The sequence below is a fragment of the Vulpes vulpes genome, chromosome 1 (assembly GCF_048418805.1).
Source record: "Vulpes vulpes isolate BD-2025 chromosome 1, VulVul3, whole genome shotgun sequence".
NCBI classification, from domain to species: domain Eukaryota; kingdom Metazoa; phylum Chordata; class Mammalia; order Carnivora; family Canidae; genus Vulpes; species Vulpes vulpes.
The window spans coordinates 24458205-24476763 of NC_132780.1; the positions used below are offsets into that span (position 1 = coordinate 24458205).

At 53.4% G+C, this 18559-nt stretch overlaps 1 protein-coding gene across 10 annotated transcripts in view; it reads left to right on the plus strand.

Annotated features, from left to right (window-relative positions):
• WNK2 (WNK lysine deficient protein kinase 2) overlaps positions 1–18559 on the plus strand; it is a 100838-nt gene that overhangs the window by 37257 nt on the left and 45022 nt on the right. For all 10 annotated transcript variants that reach the window (XR_012001999.1, XM_072760661.1, XM_072760672.1 and 7 more), the window contains 11 exons: positions 2414–2616; positions 3729–3860; positions 4127–4318; positions 5507–6061; positions 7749–8042; positions 8498–8547; positions 9241–9409; positions 9494–9610; positions 9844–10014; positions 10215–10260; positions 10719–10838. Coding sequence is in view for 9 of the 10 variants with exons in the window: in XM_072760661.1 (XP_072616762.1) it covers positions 2414–2616; positions 3729–3860; positions 4127–4318; positions 5507–6061; positions 7749–8042; positions 8498–8547; positions 9241–9409; positions 9494–9610; positions 9844–10014; positions 10215–10260; positions 10719–10838 (2049 nt within the window). In the remaining variant the exon portion in view is untranslated. The remainder of the gene's footprint in view (positions 1–2413; positions 2617–3728; positions 3861–4126; positions 4319–5506; positions 6062–7748; positions 8043–8497; positions 8548–9240; positions 9410–9493; positions 9611–9843; positions 10015–10214; positions 10261–10718; positions 10839–18559) is intronic.

Genomic DNA, 18559 nt, shown 5'->3' on the forward strand with positions numbered 1-18559 from the left:
TGTTCTTCAAACTAGGCTGTTTAAATTCAAACCGGTGGCTGGCTGTCACTTGGAGGCAGTTTGTTGTTGGCTTCCTTCCGACCGGCTCAGGTTTGCCTTGAAGAGTAAAACCACTACATCATCTCTCCATTTTTTTGATAAACCAAAATATTAATTAATGAGCGTAAATTCTGTAGGAAAAAGCTTTTCTCATGCTGCACCACTTCACGCTTTAAACACCTGACCATGGGGAACAGTTTCCAGGCAGGAATGGAGAGACCACCTTGACCCAGAGCACACTGGCAGGAGTCAGGGGTCACTGCACACAGAGATCTGGGTTCAGTGTTGGGGGGCATTTTCTCCGGACGTCCTCTTCCTGCCACCTCAGCAGCTCTGTGAGCTTTGTGCAGCAGCCACCTTGTCAAGGGGGGTTTTACCTGTGATGTGAGATTCAGACAGTGGGAGAGGGTGCACGGCAGAGCCAGTGAGAGTTCCTCCTGGGGGCTCTTAGCTGCCTCTCGGTGGTAACTTTAGAGATAATGTGCACTTGTGATCATTCACAGACACGCGTATGCATATGTGTACACAGCCCACACATGTGCACCTAGTGCACGTGCACACTTCCCTCTGTGTCTCTGTCCCACAACCCGCCACTCCCTCACACACGGTCCTGACCCCCTGTGTGTCCTCACCCCTTCCCTGCGCGCCTTCAGCCCCCACATGCACATCCTCACCCCCACATACGTGCTCTCACCCCTCCATGTGCGCCCTCACCTCCCTCCCCACGCACCCTCATCCCCTCCCCGCACACCATCACCCCCCGCATGCTTGCCCTCACCCCCCCCGCGTGTCCTCACCCCCTCGGCTGTCCCGCTGGCCAGTGTGCATGGACGGCCTGAAAACTGCATCAGGACGGTGGCATGCCAGGACTCTAGCCTCACTACTGTCCCTGGAACTTGGGACCAAGCTTAAGTGACAGGATGAGTGATGGGTGGGCAGACACACTTGCAGGGTCAGAAGGGACAGCAAACATCCTGGGTAGGATTCTCCCAGCCCTGGTTGTGAGCTCCTGCCTCAGCCTGGATCGAGCTCAGCCAGAGGGTTGGGTCCAGCAGTGACCCAGTGGAGCACTTTGTCAAGGGCTTTAAAGATGGTTTTTTAATTTTCAGTTTTACTTATTTATTCTTAGCATGTTGGAGGGGATGGGGCAGAGGGAGGCAGAGGGGATCCCAAGCAGACTCCATGCTGAGCATGAGCAGGACAGGGGACTTCACCCCACGACCCTAAAATCTGACCTGAGCCAAAACCCAGGGCTGGATGCTCAAGTGACTGTGCTACCCTGGTGACCCTAAGGATGATTTTTTAAAAAAATACTTCACTTATTTATTCGTGAGAGACACAGAGGCAGAGACACAGGCAGAGGGAGAAGCAGGCTCCCTACAGGAAGCCCATTGTAGGACTTGATCCCAGGACCCCGGGGTCATGCCTGAACTGAAGGTAGACACTAAACCACTGAGCCACTGGGCATCCCCCTAAGGATGATTTTTAAATTAATATTTAATTATAGAAGCAAACACATTCCTTTTAAAATTTTTAAATGTTGCTTTTATCGTTGGAGTCAGTTTATGTTAAATTTGCCACGTTTGTACACATTTCTCTTTTTCTCACATACACTCTGTGTGTGTGTCTCTGGATGTCTCTGGGTCTCTGTGTATGTCTGTCTCTGCAGGTCTCTCTTTTTGTGTCTCTGTCTTTTTGTGTCTCTGTGTGTCTGTCTTTGTATCTCTCTGCATGTCTCTATTTCTGTTTTGGCATGTCTCTCTGTCTCTGCGTGTCTGTGTCTCTGTTTCTCTGTGTCTCTCTGTGTCTCTGTCTCTGCATGTCTCTGCGTGTCTCTCTGTGTCTCTGTCTCTGGGCGTCTCTGTGTCTCCCTCTGTCTCTGTGTGGAATCCACCGCCAGCTGCCCCATGACAGGCAGGGCGGCCGTTGGGTTGGCTCTGGGCACGTGGCATTCTCATGCCCTCCGGGTTGGAGGGTGTGCCTGGATCAGCCCTGGAGCAGTATCTGGACATCAAGGCAGCAGGATGGTGCCAGCACCCTGGAAGTGCCACAGGGTGATGCTCCAGCTGCGGGGGAGGTTGGGTGGGGTAGAGAGGTGGGGGGGGGCCGCTGGGCTCTGTGGCGCCCATGGGGGAATGCCCAGATGTTAGGCAGTGTTCGGGGGGGTGCCAAGGCATCTCTGGGTGCTTTCCAGCCCCATCCCCCTCACCGTCCTGGGGCCTGTGGTCTGCACATGCAGTTACTACTCAGGTGGCTGGGGACCCTCACTGCGTTGGGGTTCACAGAAGCCCATGTGCCTTCCCGGAGAGTTGCATGGGGTGTGGGGGGGGGACACGTAGGGTGTCCCCCCTGAGCCTGCTCTGGTCCTCCCCAGCGGACAGCACCCTCGACAGCGGACAGGGCTCCACCGTGTACTCAGACTCGCAGAGCAGCCAGCACAGTGTGGTACTGGGCTCCTTGGCAGACGCGGCACCAGCCCCGGGCCAGTGTGTGTGCAGCACACCTGTGAGTGTGGGCGATGGCCCCGTCCTGCCCTACAGCCTGCCCCCGTTGGGGACCTACCAGCAGCCAGCCACGGTGAGTCAGCCCGCCCCCTCGTGCCCCAGACCCCGTCCCTGGGGCCCCGCCATGTCCCCGGGGCCAGTGGGAAGTCGAGCACCAGCCACATTGAGGCCTCAGGTCCCTGAGCAGCTGACCCCAGTTGGTCCTGGGGTGCGGCCCCTTTGGCTCCGTAGCTTCAGATGAACGGGGAGCATACAGTGTACTCACCTGAACCAAGTGGTGGCAGCTTTGCTCATTCCCAGCCCCAGGATACCGGAGGGCCTTCCCAGTTGGCGTGGACGGCTGGGCCCCCGGCCTGAGGCCCTCCCTGGTTCAGACCTGCTCCCTCCCAGTCTTTCCCGGGAAACCTCAGAAAGCTGTTTTGTCTATAGAGTCTGTATCTACAGGGTCAGGATTTTTTTTTTTTTTAAGATTTTATTTATTCATGAGGGAGAGAGAGGCAGAGAGACACAGGCAGAGGGAGAAGCAGGCTCCATGAAGGGAGCCTGACGTGGGACTCGATCCTGGGTCTCCAGGATCAGGCCCTGGGCTGAAGCGGTGCTAAACCGCTGAGTCACCAGGGCTGCCCCAGGTCAGGATTCTTGAAAACAGAACCCAACGTTATTACCCCTAAAAGTGGCCATATTATTGGCTGTCTTTGTTAGTACCAAACATCCAGCATTCAGTCCTCAGGCTCCCTCCTGCGTCATGTGTGTGCTGCCTTTGGCAGTGAGGACGCCTGTCTGCCACCCATTGTCCTGCTGGCCATGCCACTGGAGGTGGCGGCTCTGTTTGTGACATGTCTCCATACACGGGTCTTACCCGGTCCTATAGATGGGAAGCAAGCACCGCATTCTGAGTGTCTGTCCCTGGTGCTGCAAAGCCCCTTAGGATGTTTTTTTTTTTTTCTCCCGATTGCATAATATTCCATGGAGCTGAAGTTCCAGAACATTCCTTGCTTGGAGTAGTGGCCATCCTCAGCTTAGGGGCCCCCACTTCTCATTTCTGCCAAGCTCTGTGCCTAGGAAGGAGTCCCTGGAGGGGTGACAGGCCTAGGGAGTGAGGGTTGGGCCCCTGTAGCCATGGTGTACAGGCCGGGAGGGGCACCTGGGGCAACTAGTGAGTGTGGCCCTTGGTGCTCCCTGCAGCCGGGCCTGTCTGTGGCCCCTGTCCCGGCCCCCACCCACCCTCCGCTCCCGCAGCAGCATTTCCCGGAGCCGGCCATAAGTTTTGCCCCCGTGCCGACCGGCCCAGGCCAGCCTGTGCCCCCTGGCCACCAGGTGAGTACGGGCTGCCCCTGCCTGCTGCCTCATGGGTGCTCTTCCTCGTGTCCGGCCTGGTGGTGGCAAGGTCTGCTGGCCCAGGGCCTGGGGTGCAGGTGGGAGTGGGGTTCACAGATCCATAGCACGTAGAGGGCCCTTGCATGCACAGATCTGCATGTTGGGTCCACCTTGGGTGTTTGTGTGTGTGAGTTAGTTTTCCCTGACCCGGCGGGGGCGGGGGTGTCTCAGCAGGACGCTGGTCTAAGAGCCCCCTCTCTCCCCAGCCGCCTCCGCTGGCCCAGCCAGCACCCCTGCCCCCTGTCCTGGCCCCACCGCCAGTCGGCGCTCTCCAGCCGGTGCCCCCCCACCTGCCTCCCTACCTAGCTCCAACGTCCCAGGTGGTGGCTCCCGCTCAGCTGAAGCCCCTCCAGATGCCGCCTGCACCTCTGCAGCCGCTGCCTCAAGTGCCTGCTCAGGTAAGCCCCCCCCCACCAACCCCTTGCCTCCGCCCCCACTCTGGCGGTCACTCTGTCTCCTCTGGGCTATAAGGGCTCATGGGTTGTGGGGACAAGAACGCTACCTGGGGGTAGGTGGCCATGCCCACCTGCCTTTGGCATCTTTCCCGAGGGTGTCCAGGTTAGGGACAGGTTTGGTCCAGGGTCAGGGCCAGTGGAGCCAGGGAGGAGCCCAAAGCTATGGCTGCTGTCTGTGCTGTGCCCACCATGCTCCTGGGGAGCCCAGGGCCTCCGTGATCAGTGACATTGGATGGCACGTGGTGCCCAGGTGCTGTCACCCAGGCTAATGCCATCGACGGCTTATTCCCCATGGGTCCATCACATTGTGTTGGTGGGACTCGGCCGGGAAGCGCTGCCTCATGATGAAGATGTGAGTGTCCCTGCAGTTTGTGGATACGGTGTGGACGCATATTTCTTGTCACCATCCTCGTCCTCAGCCACGTTGTGGTTGTTTTTGGTGTTGAGTTAAATGGCTGTTCGCTGTCCGGAGGTAGAGGCATTCCAGCACACGGAGGTTGGTGTGCCTACTCCAGCTGCTTTATAATCATGCTAAGGCGTGTATTACATGATGCTGCTCGAGCACTGGCCACAGGGAAGGTTTAGGAGAATCACTGCAGGATCTGAAATGATGGAAGTGCTCTCTCCAAGAAGTTAGATACTGGGTGTCTCTGGCAAGGGTGACCAGACGTAGAAGGTTCCAGAGCTCTGCTGCAGGGAGAGGCCTGCTTCCCAGGCCCCACAGCACAGGGGCGCTGCCTCAGCATGTGGGCACTGGGAGACGCACATCCCTGAGACGGCCCGCCATGGAATTTGGATCACAGAGGTGGGGAATCAGGCAAAGTGCTTTCAGATCTTCAGGGTCAGTTTGGCAGCTCTGACCATCCTGATTCTCTGAATGAAAATGTGTGGAAGCCGCAAAGCTGGCGGTCACTGCTCTGAGCACGGACCAGAGCTGCCCACTGTTCTTGCAGCTACCCACAGGGACCGGGCGGGGGCATGGCATGGGCTTCCCATGGCACCAAAGGGGGTCCCCCTGGGCCTGTTTACATTGGGTCTGTGGTTGGGTTTCTTCCCGAGGCAGCTGCCCTGTGGTGCGGGCGGCCGGGCCCTGCAGCCCTGGTGACTCCGAGGTGCTCCCATGTCTTTCAGGTGCCTCCGCTCCCTGTGGGGCCCCCCATCGCACCCCTGGCCTCCCTCGACAGCCTCCCTGCGGCTCTCCCTGACCTGCCGGCCGCTGGGGGGCCCACCGTGCCCGCCCCCTCTCAGTATTTCTCTCCCGCCGTCATCTTGCCAAGCCTTCCACTCAGCGCCGCCACTGCCCCCCTGCCCACGTCCCCAGCATTGCCTCTGCAGGCAGTCAAGCTGCCCCACCCCCCTGGGGCACCGCTGGCAGTGCCATGCCGGACCATTGTGCCAAACGTGGCTGCCACCGCCACTGCCATCCCTCTCCTGGCCGTGGCCCCACAGGGTATGGCCGCCCTGTCCCTTCACCCGGCCGCCGTGGCCCAGCTCCCGGCCCAGCCCGTGTACCCGGCAGCCTTCCCGCAGATGGTGCCTAGTGACGTCCCGCCATCTCCCCTCCACGTAGCGCAGAGCGTGCGGGCGGCCCCTCCACAGCCGGCGCCTTCCACGCTGCAGCAGCCCCACCAGCCAAGCGTTGCGCGCCTTCCTGAGCAGGCTGCTCCGGCAGGGGCGGGAAGCCAGGTAATCTGCCTGCCCCTGGGGTGCACCCTCCAGGTGGAGGGCGGTGGGGTGAGGGGAGTTGGGGGGACATCTCTAGTATCTAACTTGGGAATGAGGTTCTGGGGGCAGATGAGGGAGGGGCGAGCAGGCGGTTCTGTTTCTTGGCCCTGGCTTCTGTGTGCAGGGTGCCTGCGGGCGGAGCCTCATGGTACCTGCCCTCCTTCCCTGGGTGGGGCTGGCAGCTGTGGTGTGGTGGTGTCAGCTCTAGCATGGGTGGGGGGGGCCTCCTAAGGGAGGGGCTCACCACTCCCCCAACAGCCAAGGAGAGTATCCAGGGTCAGGTGGGGACCTCAGGCAGCATGCCACACTGACAGGGAGGGATGCAGGGATACATGCCCGAGGCCCCACATGTGAACTCCCACCTGTGTTTTGCAGCTCCAGGGCTGTTGGCCAGCCTCATGTGAGGAGGGGAGCCAGAGTGGGGGCCTCTCCCCTAGGAGCCCCCTTTTGTAGCCTGTTTCCCAGGGGCCTCTCCCCTGGAGCCCCCGTTTGGCTCTAAGCCTCAGCACTGTGTACTTGTAGTGAGCTCTTTGCCTTCTAAGCTCTCCTGTGTGGTAGGGTCCAAAGCCCCTTCGTCTTCATGGTGGACACCCACCCCAGAGTGTGTGGAGGCCCTAGAGGTCATCCTGTGCCTGCTCCTGTCTGGTCCACGTCCCCAGAGCACACGGACTTTCAACATCTGATTCCAGAAAGGATCTGTTCTTGGAGGAGGAGGGTAGTTTTGTTCGATGGCAAGATGGGCTGTTTTACCATCAGGTTTGCGGTGGTGCCGCAGTCTGGAGCCCTACTGAGCCAATGCCTGCTGGTCCGTGACCTGGGGTGACGCCTATTCATGGGTCAGGGCTGTTTCAGGAAAGCCAAGGCCACGCGGAGGCCTGGGGTCTGCATTGGTTGCTTGCTCAGCCGGTGGCTGAAGAAGGTGCTGTGTGCACAGAGGTTGTCGGCCTGGCCTAGCGGCAGGCTCCCCACTCTCTACAGCCTGTTGACGGGCTGGGCTGGCCGCCTCAAGGGCTTCCCAATGCTGAGAGCAAACTCCCCTGAAAACAAAGCTGGGGTCCTTCCAGCAGGAACAGTGCCCGCCCGGCGGCGGCTTTCATATCTGACCGCATGCACCACGTAGCTGATCTGTCCTACACTCGTGGGGCCAGTGGCGGGCCTTCCCGTCCCTGACCGCGTCCCTGAGGTTGGCGGGATGGAGGCTCCCAGCAGGAGCTTTTAAAGAGGAGGCCATGAGGAGTCCAGTCCACCTCCAGAGCTGCCCACCGAAGGCCAGCGTCCCTGGTTCCTCTTGCGTGTGGCTGACCGTGTGGGTGAGGTGCTAGCGCATGGGGCTGCCCCGGGGAGCCATGTTCAGTGCTAAGTATGTGCCATCCTTAGAGCTTCAGATGGATTCAACTGAGGGATCATAAGTGAGGTGTGGATTGAGGTTTGATTCTGCACACAGGGACCTGAGAGTCCCCGTTCTTAGTGGTTTCTGCTAAATCTGTGTGCTAACGTGCTGAGGCTGTGCTGGACCAGCAAGGACAGCCATTACCCCCACCCTGGGTGCTCGCCCACCTGCATGGGGAAGCACCTGCCTCGCTCCAGGACCCTGTGGCAGAGGCATGGCTGGGCCTCCAACCTGCATCCCTGCCTCCTGTGCCCCCAGATCCTGCTTGGCCACCCACCTCCATACGCTGTGGATGTCAATGCCCAGGTCCCCACTGTGCCCGCACCCGCTGCCATCCTCTCCCCACCTCTGCCGGAAGTGTTGCCACCTGTGGTCCCCGAGATGCCTCAGCTCCCCAGCTCCCTGGCCCCTGCAGTGGCCACAGCTTCTCAGAGCTTGCCCGTCCAGACCGCCGCACTCCTGCCACCTGCTGCCCATGTGCCACCGCCCACCGGACCTGGGATCACCAGCTCCTGCCCGGCCGTGCAGCTAACAGTGGAGTCGGCCCCAGAGGTGTGTGTTCCTGCCTTTGGGGCTTGGCCCTGGTGCCTCGCCCTGACCCCCACCCCAGCATCCCAGTGGCTCCCTGCATGGTGGTATTAGGTCTCAGCTAAGGAAAGTGTGCCCTGTGGCAGCTGTTCTAACCCTAACCCTACTCCGCTGTCCCTGTACACTGCACTTTCCTTGAACACTTCTGCCAGAAAGCGTGGTGGTGACCTGTGGAATTGCGGGGCCTTGCCTTGAGGATGGGGGCAGTCCTGCTGCTCCTCTACTGGGAAGATCAGAGTGGGTCAGCGTGTTGGCCAAGGGGAGGCCTGGCTTTTAGCAACCGCACAGGAGAAAACCCTTACACCTGCTACCTCTCGTGGTCAGCTCCCTGGGTGGGGAGATGGGAGGGGCCGGCCAGGAGCAGGTGCGCCATGGGGGGCCCGGTGTGACCCGTCCTCCCATCCGTGGTTTTGTTTCAGGAGCAGGCCTCCCAGGACAAGCAGCTTGGGCCCCCGCAGAGCTGCGAGAGGTAAGGGCCCAGTTGGCCCGTGGGGTGGAGGGGGCAGCCACGGCCTCACACGGATCTCCCTTGAGAGTCAGGGTTTCTTGCGATGTCACCTGTTCCCAGCTGGACATGGTGGAGCCGTCTGGGTTGTCTGGGCCTCTGTCCATACTCGTTGGCCTGGTTGTCACATGCTCTGTGTGTGTCCTGCATCCTGGTGCCTGTGGTGCCCAGGATGTTCTAGAAGGGAGAGGCAGTGGCTCGCCCCCCAGCCCCATGCTCCCGGCCACAGAACGTGTTCCATTGCCTAGGAACTGGACACAGGGAGTGGCCGTGTGTCCTGGTGCACCAGCACCAGACTTAGTGCTGTGCAAACCCCTCAGACCCTGCGGTCCTCCCAGGTGGTTGTCACATTCCTGTTGCTGTTACACAGACAGGGAAACTGAGGCATAGGGGAGGATTTTCTTTATCCTGTTGTTTTCTGTGAACCAGTACAGCCTGAGTCACAGGTCAAGTGTCAGAGAGGACAGAGGTCCTGGGTCATATGGCCAATGCATTCTCCACAACCCCAATACCACCCTAGCCGGGTGGGACAGCAGGAGGAGGGGCTGGGGGCCCTGAAGGTGGGGTCCGGGCCAGCTTCACACCTGCCACATTTTCTGGCCGTTTCCATGTGTGGCTGGTGAGCAGGCTGCTGTCACATCCTGGGTTTTCACACAGCTACGGAGGTTCTGATGTCCCCTCTGGAAGAGAGATGAGTGACAGCTGCGAGGGAACGTTTGGCGGGGGGAGGCTGGAAGGCAAGGCCGCCCGGAAACATCACCGCCGGTCCACACGTGCCCGCTCTCGCCAGGAGAGAGCCAGCCGCCCGCGGCTCACCATCCTGAATGTGAGTGGCCAGGCAGGGTGGGCCCAAGGGTGCAGGGCTTCCCGACTGCGGCCCACGGTGGCCTCACCACCCGGGTGCCTGTAGGTGTGCAACACAGGTGACAAGATGGTGGAGTGCCAGCTGGAGACGCACAACCACAAGATGGTCACGTTCAAGTTCGACCTGGATGGGGACGCGCCCGACGAGATCGCCACCTACATGGTGAGGCCTGGTGTCTTCCTGGGGTGGGCAGGGCTGTCTCCTTGGCTCCGTGGGCCCCACAGTGGCCACCTGCTGTGGGTGGTGCCCATCACCTAGAGGGTGGCCTCTGTCAGCCGCCCCCTGCCCCAGCTGGGTCTTCCATGAGCCAAGTGCCAAGTAGAGCGAAGGAGAGACATCAGGGAAGGCCAATGGCCCGTGGTGTGCCCCCAGCAGGGCTGTCTGTGCCATTGCAGGTGGAGCACGATTTCATCCTGCAGGCTGAGCGGGAGACGTTCATTGAACAGATGAAAGACGTCATGGACAAGGCAGAGGACATGCTCAGCGAGGACACGGACATTGACCGCGGCTCTGACCCTGGGACCAGCCCACCATACCTCAGCACCTGCACCCTGGGTGCTGGGGAGGTGCGTACTGGGGGTGGGGTCCTGGGAGGGCCGGGGCATGTGGCCACCTGCGGCCCCCAAGTGCAGGGTGAGGGGCAGGGTTGGGGGGCGCCTTCAGCTTAGCAGGAGAGGCCCCCTGGGGTGTCTTGAGGCTATGCTGCCTCTGAAGCAAACTCTTGTGTCATGTGGTCTGCTGATTCCTGACCCTCTACCTCTGCCAGGAGAGCCGCCAGTCCCAGGCCAATGCCCCTGTGTATCAGCAGAACGGTACGTCTGCCTTCTGGGCCCATCTGCCCTCCGGAAGAGGCACTTCCACCTCACTCCTTCTCCCTTTTAGCGGGTGTTTATTAAGACCCCCCTGAGCATGTCATCCAGGTTAGGCCATCAGAGGGCTAGTGCTGTGGTGTGTGCTGAGCATCTCCCTGGGAGTGGGTAGGCTGACCTGAGGGACCGGGTCTGGTGCTGGTGGGGACTGAGTGCCATGTGGTCTTGCCACTGCCACCTGTAGCCCAGCTGGTGTTCCCCCTTCATCAAGGCACTGCAGGTGCCCTGGGAACTGAGCCCATGTTGTGGGTGTCATGCGAGCCCAAGACTGCCTGCACATGGCCCCCATGGGGTGAGCTCCCAGTGCCCTGATGACAGGTGCGGTGCAGTTGGGGAGGGGTCCCACTGGCCTTGGGAGAAGTTTACGGGGTCCCTCCCACCCTCTGTGTCCTGCTCCGTAGTCCTGCACACAGGCAAGAGGTGGTTCATCATCTGTCCGGTGGCCGAGCACCCCGCAGTGGAGGCTCCTGAGTCCTCGCCCCCACTTCCTCCGAGCTCTGTGCAGCCAGAAGCCAGCCAAGGTAGGAGCCACTGTGAGTTCCCAGCCCTTGTCCCTGTAGTGTGGTGTGCTGACTCAGTCAGCTCTTGTCACCCCGAGGCCCCAAGCAGCCTGGCAACCACACTCCACCTGGTGAGCCCAGCCAGGGAGGCTCTCAGGCTTGAGCCCATCCTTACCTTCATGGTGCACGACACAGGTGACACCCTTGGGCTGCTTAGGTGCAGACTGAGGGCTCTGGCCTCACCCTCTGTACCCAGTGTACCCCACTTCTCACCCCCCTCTATGTAACCCACCCTCAAGGAGTGCTCCTTCTTGCTTCTCTTGTCCTGGGGGTGGGGTGGGTAAGACCCTTCCAGGGCTCAGACTCTCTCATTTTAAATCATCCTCCAGGAAATCTGCCTGATAGTGAATTGCCCCCCGTCTGGACCTGTGTCAGCAAGCTTGCCCTTGGGGCTGTCGTTAAATCCTGATTTTTTGGTCCCTTGGGAGGTTGAAAATAGTCATTTGAACAGATTTTAGGTTTAATTCCTCATAAGCTGGCAGGAAAACAGGAAGAAGTTGCCAATTATGTAACTTGACCTAACTTAACGAATGGCACATGCATGAAGAATAGTTGTAAATCATCTTTCATTTCGTACTGTGTGTTCCCAACGACGTCCATCATACTTTTGGAGGTTTGTTCCCATAGGGAAAAGGTCAGCCTGATAATGAAATCCCCGAGGAGCCATAAACAGACCTGGTAACCTGAGATAAAGGGTCTGGCCCATGCCTTGTGAAGGATCAGGGGAGCAGCAGCATTGTCTGCAGTGGCTCAGCTTTAAAATAAGAATATGCTCACCTACTACTTCTTGATTTTAATGCATACACATCTACTGACCTGTGGGGGGGAGAAGAGCCCTCATAGAAATAAAGCTGAATTTCAGTGTGGTGCAGTGATTCATAGGACAGGCTGAAGTTAAGCCCTGGTTCCCTCATCCGTGCCCTGAGCTCAGGAAACCTTTGGAGCCAATTTCTTTATTAAAAAAAAAAAAGTGGCTACCCCCAGGGATGGCAGATCTGTTCATTGGGATGAACCATTCACAGAGAACAACCAGAGAAGTTGGATGCATTATAAAGATCGTCGGCTGGAAGGTATTTGGGCCTCTAGAGACTGTGCAGATCAGGCCAAGGTACAGGGCAGGGTGGAGACCAGGATGCAGGGGCCCCCGGGCTGGCTCTGCTCCCCGGGAGGCCATGCCCATCTCTGCAGGGTGATTGAGAGGCTGGGCATAGAAGCTTCCACGCTCGGCAGGCTACAGGAAAGGGGCTGAATCATGCTGTGAAGCGACAAGCCAGGCAGAGAGAGGAGCCACCTCAGCACAGTGCCCACGTTAAGGTGATCTCAGAGCGGGCACTCAGTCCTTTCTGCAGGAAGCCAGCACCATTCTGAAGCTTGCCATTGCATGGCTTTATGAACACGGTATTTGACTCAGAGTAAAAAATAACTGGGCAGAGAGTCCTGGTTCTGGGTGAGAGGGTGTATGCATGCCATGCTGGTGCTTCACTCACGAAACCCACAGTGTGCCGGGGCCAGGGCAGGGCGCAGCTTTTGGAGATGTGAGAAGTGAGTAGCAACAGGAGAAGAGGGAAGTGTGCCAGAATTCCAGGGATTCCTGGGCTGGTGGTGAGCTTAGTGTTTCCCTCTGATGCCTTCTGGTCTGAGGTCAGGGCAGCATGAAGCCTAGGAGTGAATGCTGGACTCAGACAGGGGAGGTCTAGCAGATGCCCACTGAGGAGGGAGCGCCTAAAGCTCAGAGCATGTTGTGAGTCCCTCGCCACTCTCTACCCCCCTCTGCATGCCCCAGCCCACCTACCATCCTGAGGGGTAGCAGCCGGGAGAGGAGCCAGCTTGGTGATAGGGGACAGCCCTTCCCCCTGCTGGGTAGAGCCTGGGCTCAGCCGGTGCAGAACCAACACCCACTGCCTTTTCTCACTTTTTCTTCTGCCACTTGGCTCTGTTCCTTATAGTTGTGGGAGGAGGGGAAGGTCTCTCTCCAGGGAGTTGGGAGGGGATCACGGAGATCACGCGAAAGGAGGAGCTTGGGGAAGCAACAACATAGTGTCATTGATGAACTCCCAGGCTCACCCCCACCTGTGCGTGTATGGATCTGATTCTTAGTAGCATATAATAAACAGAACTGAGTGATGGATAGATTGGCCCCTGAGTAGTACATGCCTGTTTCAGGTCAGGTTAGAGCTGCAGAGACTCTGAGAACTCACTGGACATTATAGCCTCAGGTCACAGAAGGTGGGTTGTAACTCACAGTGTGAACCCAAGCAGGTCGATTGCTTGCATTTCACCATAGGGTTTAAACAGACTTAGGGTCTCATTAAAAGCCCAGTCCAATCCAACTCAACCAGTGCAATCCAAATATTCACCAAATGAAAAACCACAAAAATGCTAATTTGCATTAGAAAAAGACAGCCAACCTTGACAATGATGAGATGAAATAGATGTTCGGATGGTCTCACAAAGACGTCAAGGAAACTATTATAAACATGCTTCAACAAGCAGTCACAAATGTTCTTGAAACAAATGTTAAAGTGGAAAGTATTCGTGAAGAAATGGGATACAAAGAGGAGACATGTGGGGCACCTGGGGGGGCTCCATCAGTGAAGTGTCTGCCTTTAGCTCAGGTCATGATCCCAGGGTCCTGGGATCAAGTCCCACCTTGGGCTCCATGCTCAGTGGGGAGCCTGCTTCTCCCCGTCCCTCCCCCCTACTTGGGATCTTTCTCTCATTCTCTCTCAAATAAATAAACAAACAAAATCTTAAAAAAAACATACATACAGAAGAGGAGACACATGGAAACCTGAAAAGTGAAAAATAAATGCCTGGAACTAATCAGAACTTAGAGAAAAATGAACAGAGCTTCATGGACTGTGGAATGGCAACAGAGGGCTAACATTTGTGGCATCAGTCCCAGAAGCAGAAGAGAAAGTGTGCAGTGCTGAAAAAATAATTGAGGAAATAAGGTGGAAGACTTCCCAAGTTTGGTGAAAGACAAACTTACAGATTGAAGAAGCTGAATGAATCCCAAAAAGAATGAGCCCAAAGAAATCTGTTATCTGGACACATCACACACTGCTGAGAAAGAAAGACAAAAATTGTGAAAGCCGCCAGAGGGAAATGATGGAGGGCCTGGAGGGGAGCGGTGGTTAAATGACTGTGGATTTGTCACCAGAAACCATGGAGTCTGGGATGGAATTGGCACAGCATTTCTGAAGTGTCAGGAAAAAACCTGTCAACCCAGGAACCTGTTTTCAGAAGAAATATTCCTTGGAAATGAAACTGAAAAAAATTTTTTCAGGTAATGACAACAGCATTTGTCACCAGTTACCAGCTCTAAAGGAATTGGTAAAGATCCTCAGACAGAAGATATAATAGAAAAAAATAACTTAAAAAAAAACGAAAGAAAGAAGAAACAATTTTTAAAAGAGAGAAACAGGGAACAAATTCCTAGACTTACATCTGAACATAACAGTAATTGAATTAAATGTAAATGGTTGTAGCACATCATTTAAAAGATAGACATTGTAAGAGTGGATGAAAAGAAAATCCAACCTAATTACCATCTATAAGAAACTTCAAATATAATGATATAGGTAAGTTTAAAGAAAAAGCATTGTGAAGATATCCCATGCAAACACCAGCCAAAAGATCACTGGAGTCCCTTTAATATCATACAAAATAGACTTTAGAGCAAAGAAAATTACCAGGAATAATTACCAGGAACAAAAACATTACAAAAAATGGGTAAGTTCCTAGAAACACATAATACCCCAAGACTGAATTGCAAAGAAAAAGAAAATCTGAATAGACCATTACAAGTAATGACATTGAATCTGTAATTTAAAAAGTCTGACCAGGGGTACCTGGGTGGCTCAGCGGTTGAGCATCTCCCTTCAGTTCAGCTTGTGATCCCGGGGTCCCAGGATTGAGTCCTGCTTCAGGCTCCCCACAGGGAGCCTGCTTCTCCCTCTGCCTATGTCTCTGCCTGTCTCTCTGTGTGTTTCATGAGTAAATAAATAAAATCTTAAACAAACAGTCTGCCCCAAAACAAAAGTCCAGGACCGGAAGGCTTCTGGTGAATTCTACCAAATATTTATTTTATTTTGTCTATTTTTCTCACAAGGGAAATTTGTTTTTCTTATTAAGAAAATAAAAACAAAATATAACCAAATGTCCACAGCTGAAGTTTTGTGTAGAGAGCAATTTATAGGGAGAAATACTTATATTATAAAACAACAAAGTTTTCAAATCAGTTATTTATACCTCCACCTGAAGAAACCAGGAAAAGTACACCTGAATCTAATGTAACAGTGTATGTCAACAAGATTGGAATTAAAATAACTTTTTTGAGTGATACTCAATATTTTTATTTTTATTTTTAAGAATTTTATTTTGATCACCTGGTGCTCATCACAAGTACACCCCTTAATCCCCATCACTGACTCCACCCACCTCCTCTCTGGTACCAGCAATGTGTTCTCTGTAGGTTAGAGTCTGTTTCTTGGTTTGCCGTCCTTCTCTCTCTTTTTCCCTTTGCTCGTTTGTTTTGTTTCCCAAATTCCACATAGGAGTGGGATCATACAGTATCTTGTTATATTCTCTAGCTCCACCCGTGTTATGGTGAATGGCAAGGTCGTCGTCGTCGTCTTCTTCTTCTTCTTCTTCTTCTTCTTCTTCTTCTTCTCCTTCTTTCTTCTTTCTTCTTCTTTCTTCTTCCTTTTTTAGTGGTTAATAGTCCATTGTGCATATACGTGTGTGTGTGTGTGTATGTTTCTTTGTCCCTTCATCAGCTGAGGGACACTTGGACTGCTTCCATAATTTGGCTTTTGTACCACTGCTGCCATAAACACAGGGGTGCATGTATCCCTTTGAATTAGTATTTTTATATTCTTTGGGGTAAATACCCAATAGTGCAATTGCTGGGTCACAGGGTAGCCCTATTCTTAACTCTTTGAAGGACCTCCACACTGCTCTCTACAGTGGCTGCATCCGTTTGCATTCCCACCCACAGTGTAAGGGCATTCCCCATTCTCCACATCCTCGCCAATACTTTTTTTTTTTTTCTGTTAATTTTAGCCATTCTGACGGGTGTGATATGTCATTGTAGTTTTGTTTTGCATTTCCCTGGTGATCAGTGATGTTGAGCATTTTTTCATGTATCTGTTGACCACCTGTATGTCTTCTTTGGAGAAATGTCTATTCACGTCTTCTGCCCATTTCTTCACTGGATTATTTGGTTTTGGGGTGTTGAGTTTTATGAGTTCTTTGTAGATTTTGGATACTAGCCCTTTATCAGATGTGTCATTTGCAAATATCTTCTGCCAATTTGTAGGTTTCCTTTTAGTTTTGTTGACTTTTTCCTTTGCTGTGCAGGGGCTTTTTATTTTGATGAAGTCCCAATAGTTCATTTTTGCTTCTGTTTCCTTTGCTGCAGGGGCCATATCTAGAAAAATGTTGCTTCAGGAGATGCCAGAGACATTACTGTCTGTGCTCCCTTCTGGGATTTTAATGGTTTCAGATCTCACATTTAGGTCTTTAATCCATTTTAAATTTATTTTTCTGCATGGTGTGAGAAAGTGATCCAGTTAACTTCTTTTCATGTAGCTGTCCAGTTTTCCCAACACAGTTTGTTAGATTTTTTTCCCCCATTGGATATTCTTTCCTGTTTTGTCAAAGATTAACTGTGTAATTGTGGGTTTATTTCTGGGTTTTCTGTTCCGTTCTTTTGATCTATGTGTCTGTTTTTATGCCAGCAACCTACTGTTTTGATTATTACAGGTTAGTATTACAACTTGAAGTCTGGAATTGTGAGGCCTCCAGCTTTGCTTTTCTTTTTCAAGATTGCCTTGGTTATTCAGGGTCTTCTGTGGTTCCATACAGATTTTAGGATTGTTCATTCTGGTTCTGTGAAAAATGCTGTTGGTATTTTGATAGGGATTGCATTAAGTATGTAGATTGCTTTGGGTTATATAGACATACTAACAAAATTTTTCTACCAATTCATGACCATGGAATGTGTTTCCATTTCTTTGTGTTGTCTTCAGTTGCCTTCATCAGTGTTTCATAGTTTTCAGAGTGTAAGTCTTTCCCCTCCTTGGTTAGGTTTATCCGTAGGTACTATTAATGGTGCAATTATAAAAGGGATCGACTCCATAATTTCTCTTTCTGCTGCTTCATTATTGTGGTATAGAAATACAACAGATTTCTGTACGTTGATTTTGTATCCTGTCACTTTACTGAATGCATGTATCAGTTCTAGCAATTTTTTGGTGGAGTCTTTCAGGTTGAAAATTTGACTTCTTCCTTGCTGACTTGGATGCCTTTTATTTCTTGTTGTTGTCTGACTGCAGTGGCTAGGCCTTCCAATGCTGTGATGAATAGAAGTCATGAGAGTAGACATCCTTGTCTTACTGCCGACCTTAGGGGAAAGGCTTTCAGTTTTTCCCTATTGAGGGTGATGTTAGCTGCAGGTTTTTCATTTTTTTAAAGATTTATTTATTTATTTTAGAGCAAAAGAGGGGGGAGGGTCAAGGAGAGAGGAAGAGAATCTCTAGTAGATTCCTTGCTGAGTATGGAGTCTGTGGGGCTTGATCTCAAGATCCTTAGATCATGACCTGAGCCAAAACCAGAAGTTGGATGCTTAACCAACTCAGGCGTCTCAGCTGTAGATTTTTCATATATGGCCTTTATTATGTTGAGGCATGTTCCCTACAAACCTACTTCATTGAAGGTTTTTATCATGAATAGGTATTGTTTCATTGATCTGTTCTATTGTTTTGTTTTTTAGTTTCTATATCATATATTTCTGCTCTAATCTTTATTATCTCCCTTTTTCTGCTGGCTTTTGGCTTTGTTGTTCGTTTTCTAGCTCCTTTAGGTGTAAGGTTAGGTTGTTTATTTGAGATGTTTCCTGCTTCTTGAGGGAGGCCTGTCTTGGAAGTATGTAGCACATTCTTCCCTCTTAGAACCACTTTTGCTACATTCCAAAGGTTTTGGACTGATGTGCTCTGATCTGCTTGTTGAATGAGACTTGCCACCAATGTTGCCAGAACAGAGCCACTGCAAACTCCCAAGTTGGGAGACGTGGTGGGTAGGGTTTTAGGCGAGTCTTCTAGGGGAGGGTGCCCACTGTGCTGGGACTGAGACAAGTGTAACTGGGAAGTGCATCTTTTCTGGAGAATGGTCGGGAGTAAGGCTTGGTATAAGCAAGTTAGGTGGTGAGTGTCAAGCTGCTCTGGTTCCCACAGGTGGCCCTGTGTTTTGCTGAGGAGCAGGGGAGAGAAATGGTGCTGGAGAGTTCCTCTGTTCCTAGAGTAGTCTGTCTGTGGGATAGGCTCTGAGGTGAGCACACAACCTCCCCACGGTGTGCCTGGGAACTGTTTAGATCCCTGTTTCCACATTGTATGTGTGCAGGTTGTTTGCCTGCCTTCTCTCGAAGAGCTGGGCTCTATCCTAGCCAAGACCACTGACCTTTAAAACAATGGGCTTTAAGCCCTGTTGGTTGCAAGAACTCATGAAATTTAGCCCCTTTCACTTTCCAAGCCAATTACTATGGGATTCGTTTTTCTCATGTGCTCCGCTCTGTGCTAGTTTGTCTCTCACCCATCTGTGACTGTGGCTCCCTCCCTATAACTGCAGCCACTGTCTGTTTCTCTCCCAAGTCCCTTATCTACACTTCCTACTTTCTTCAT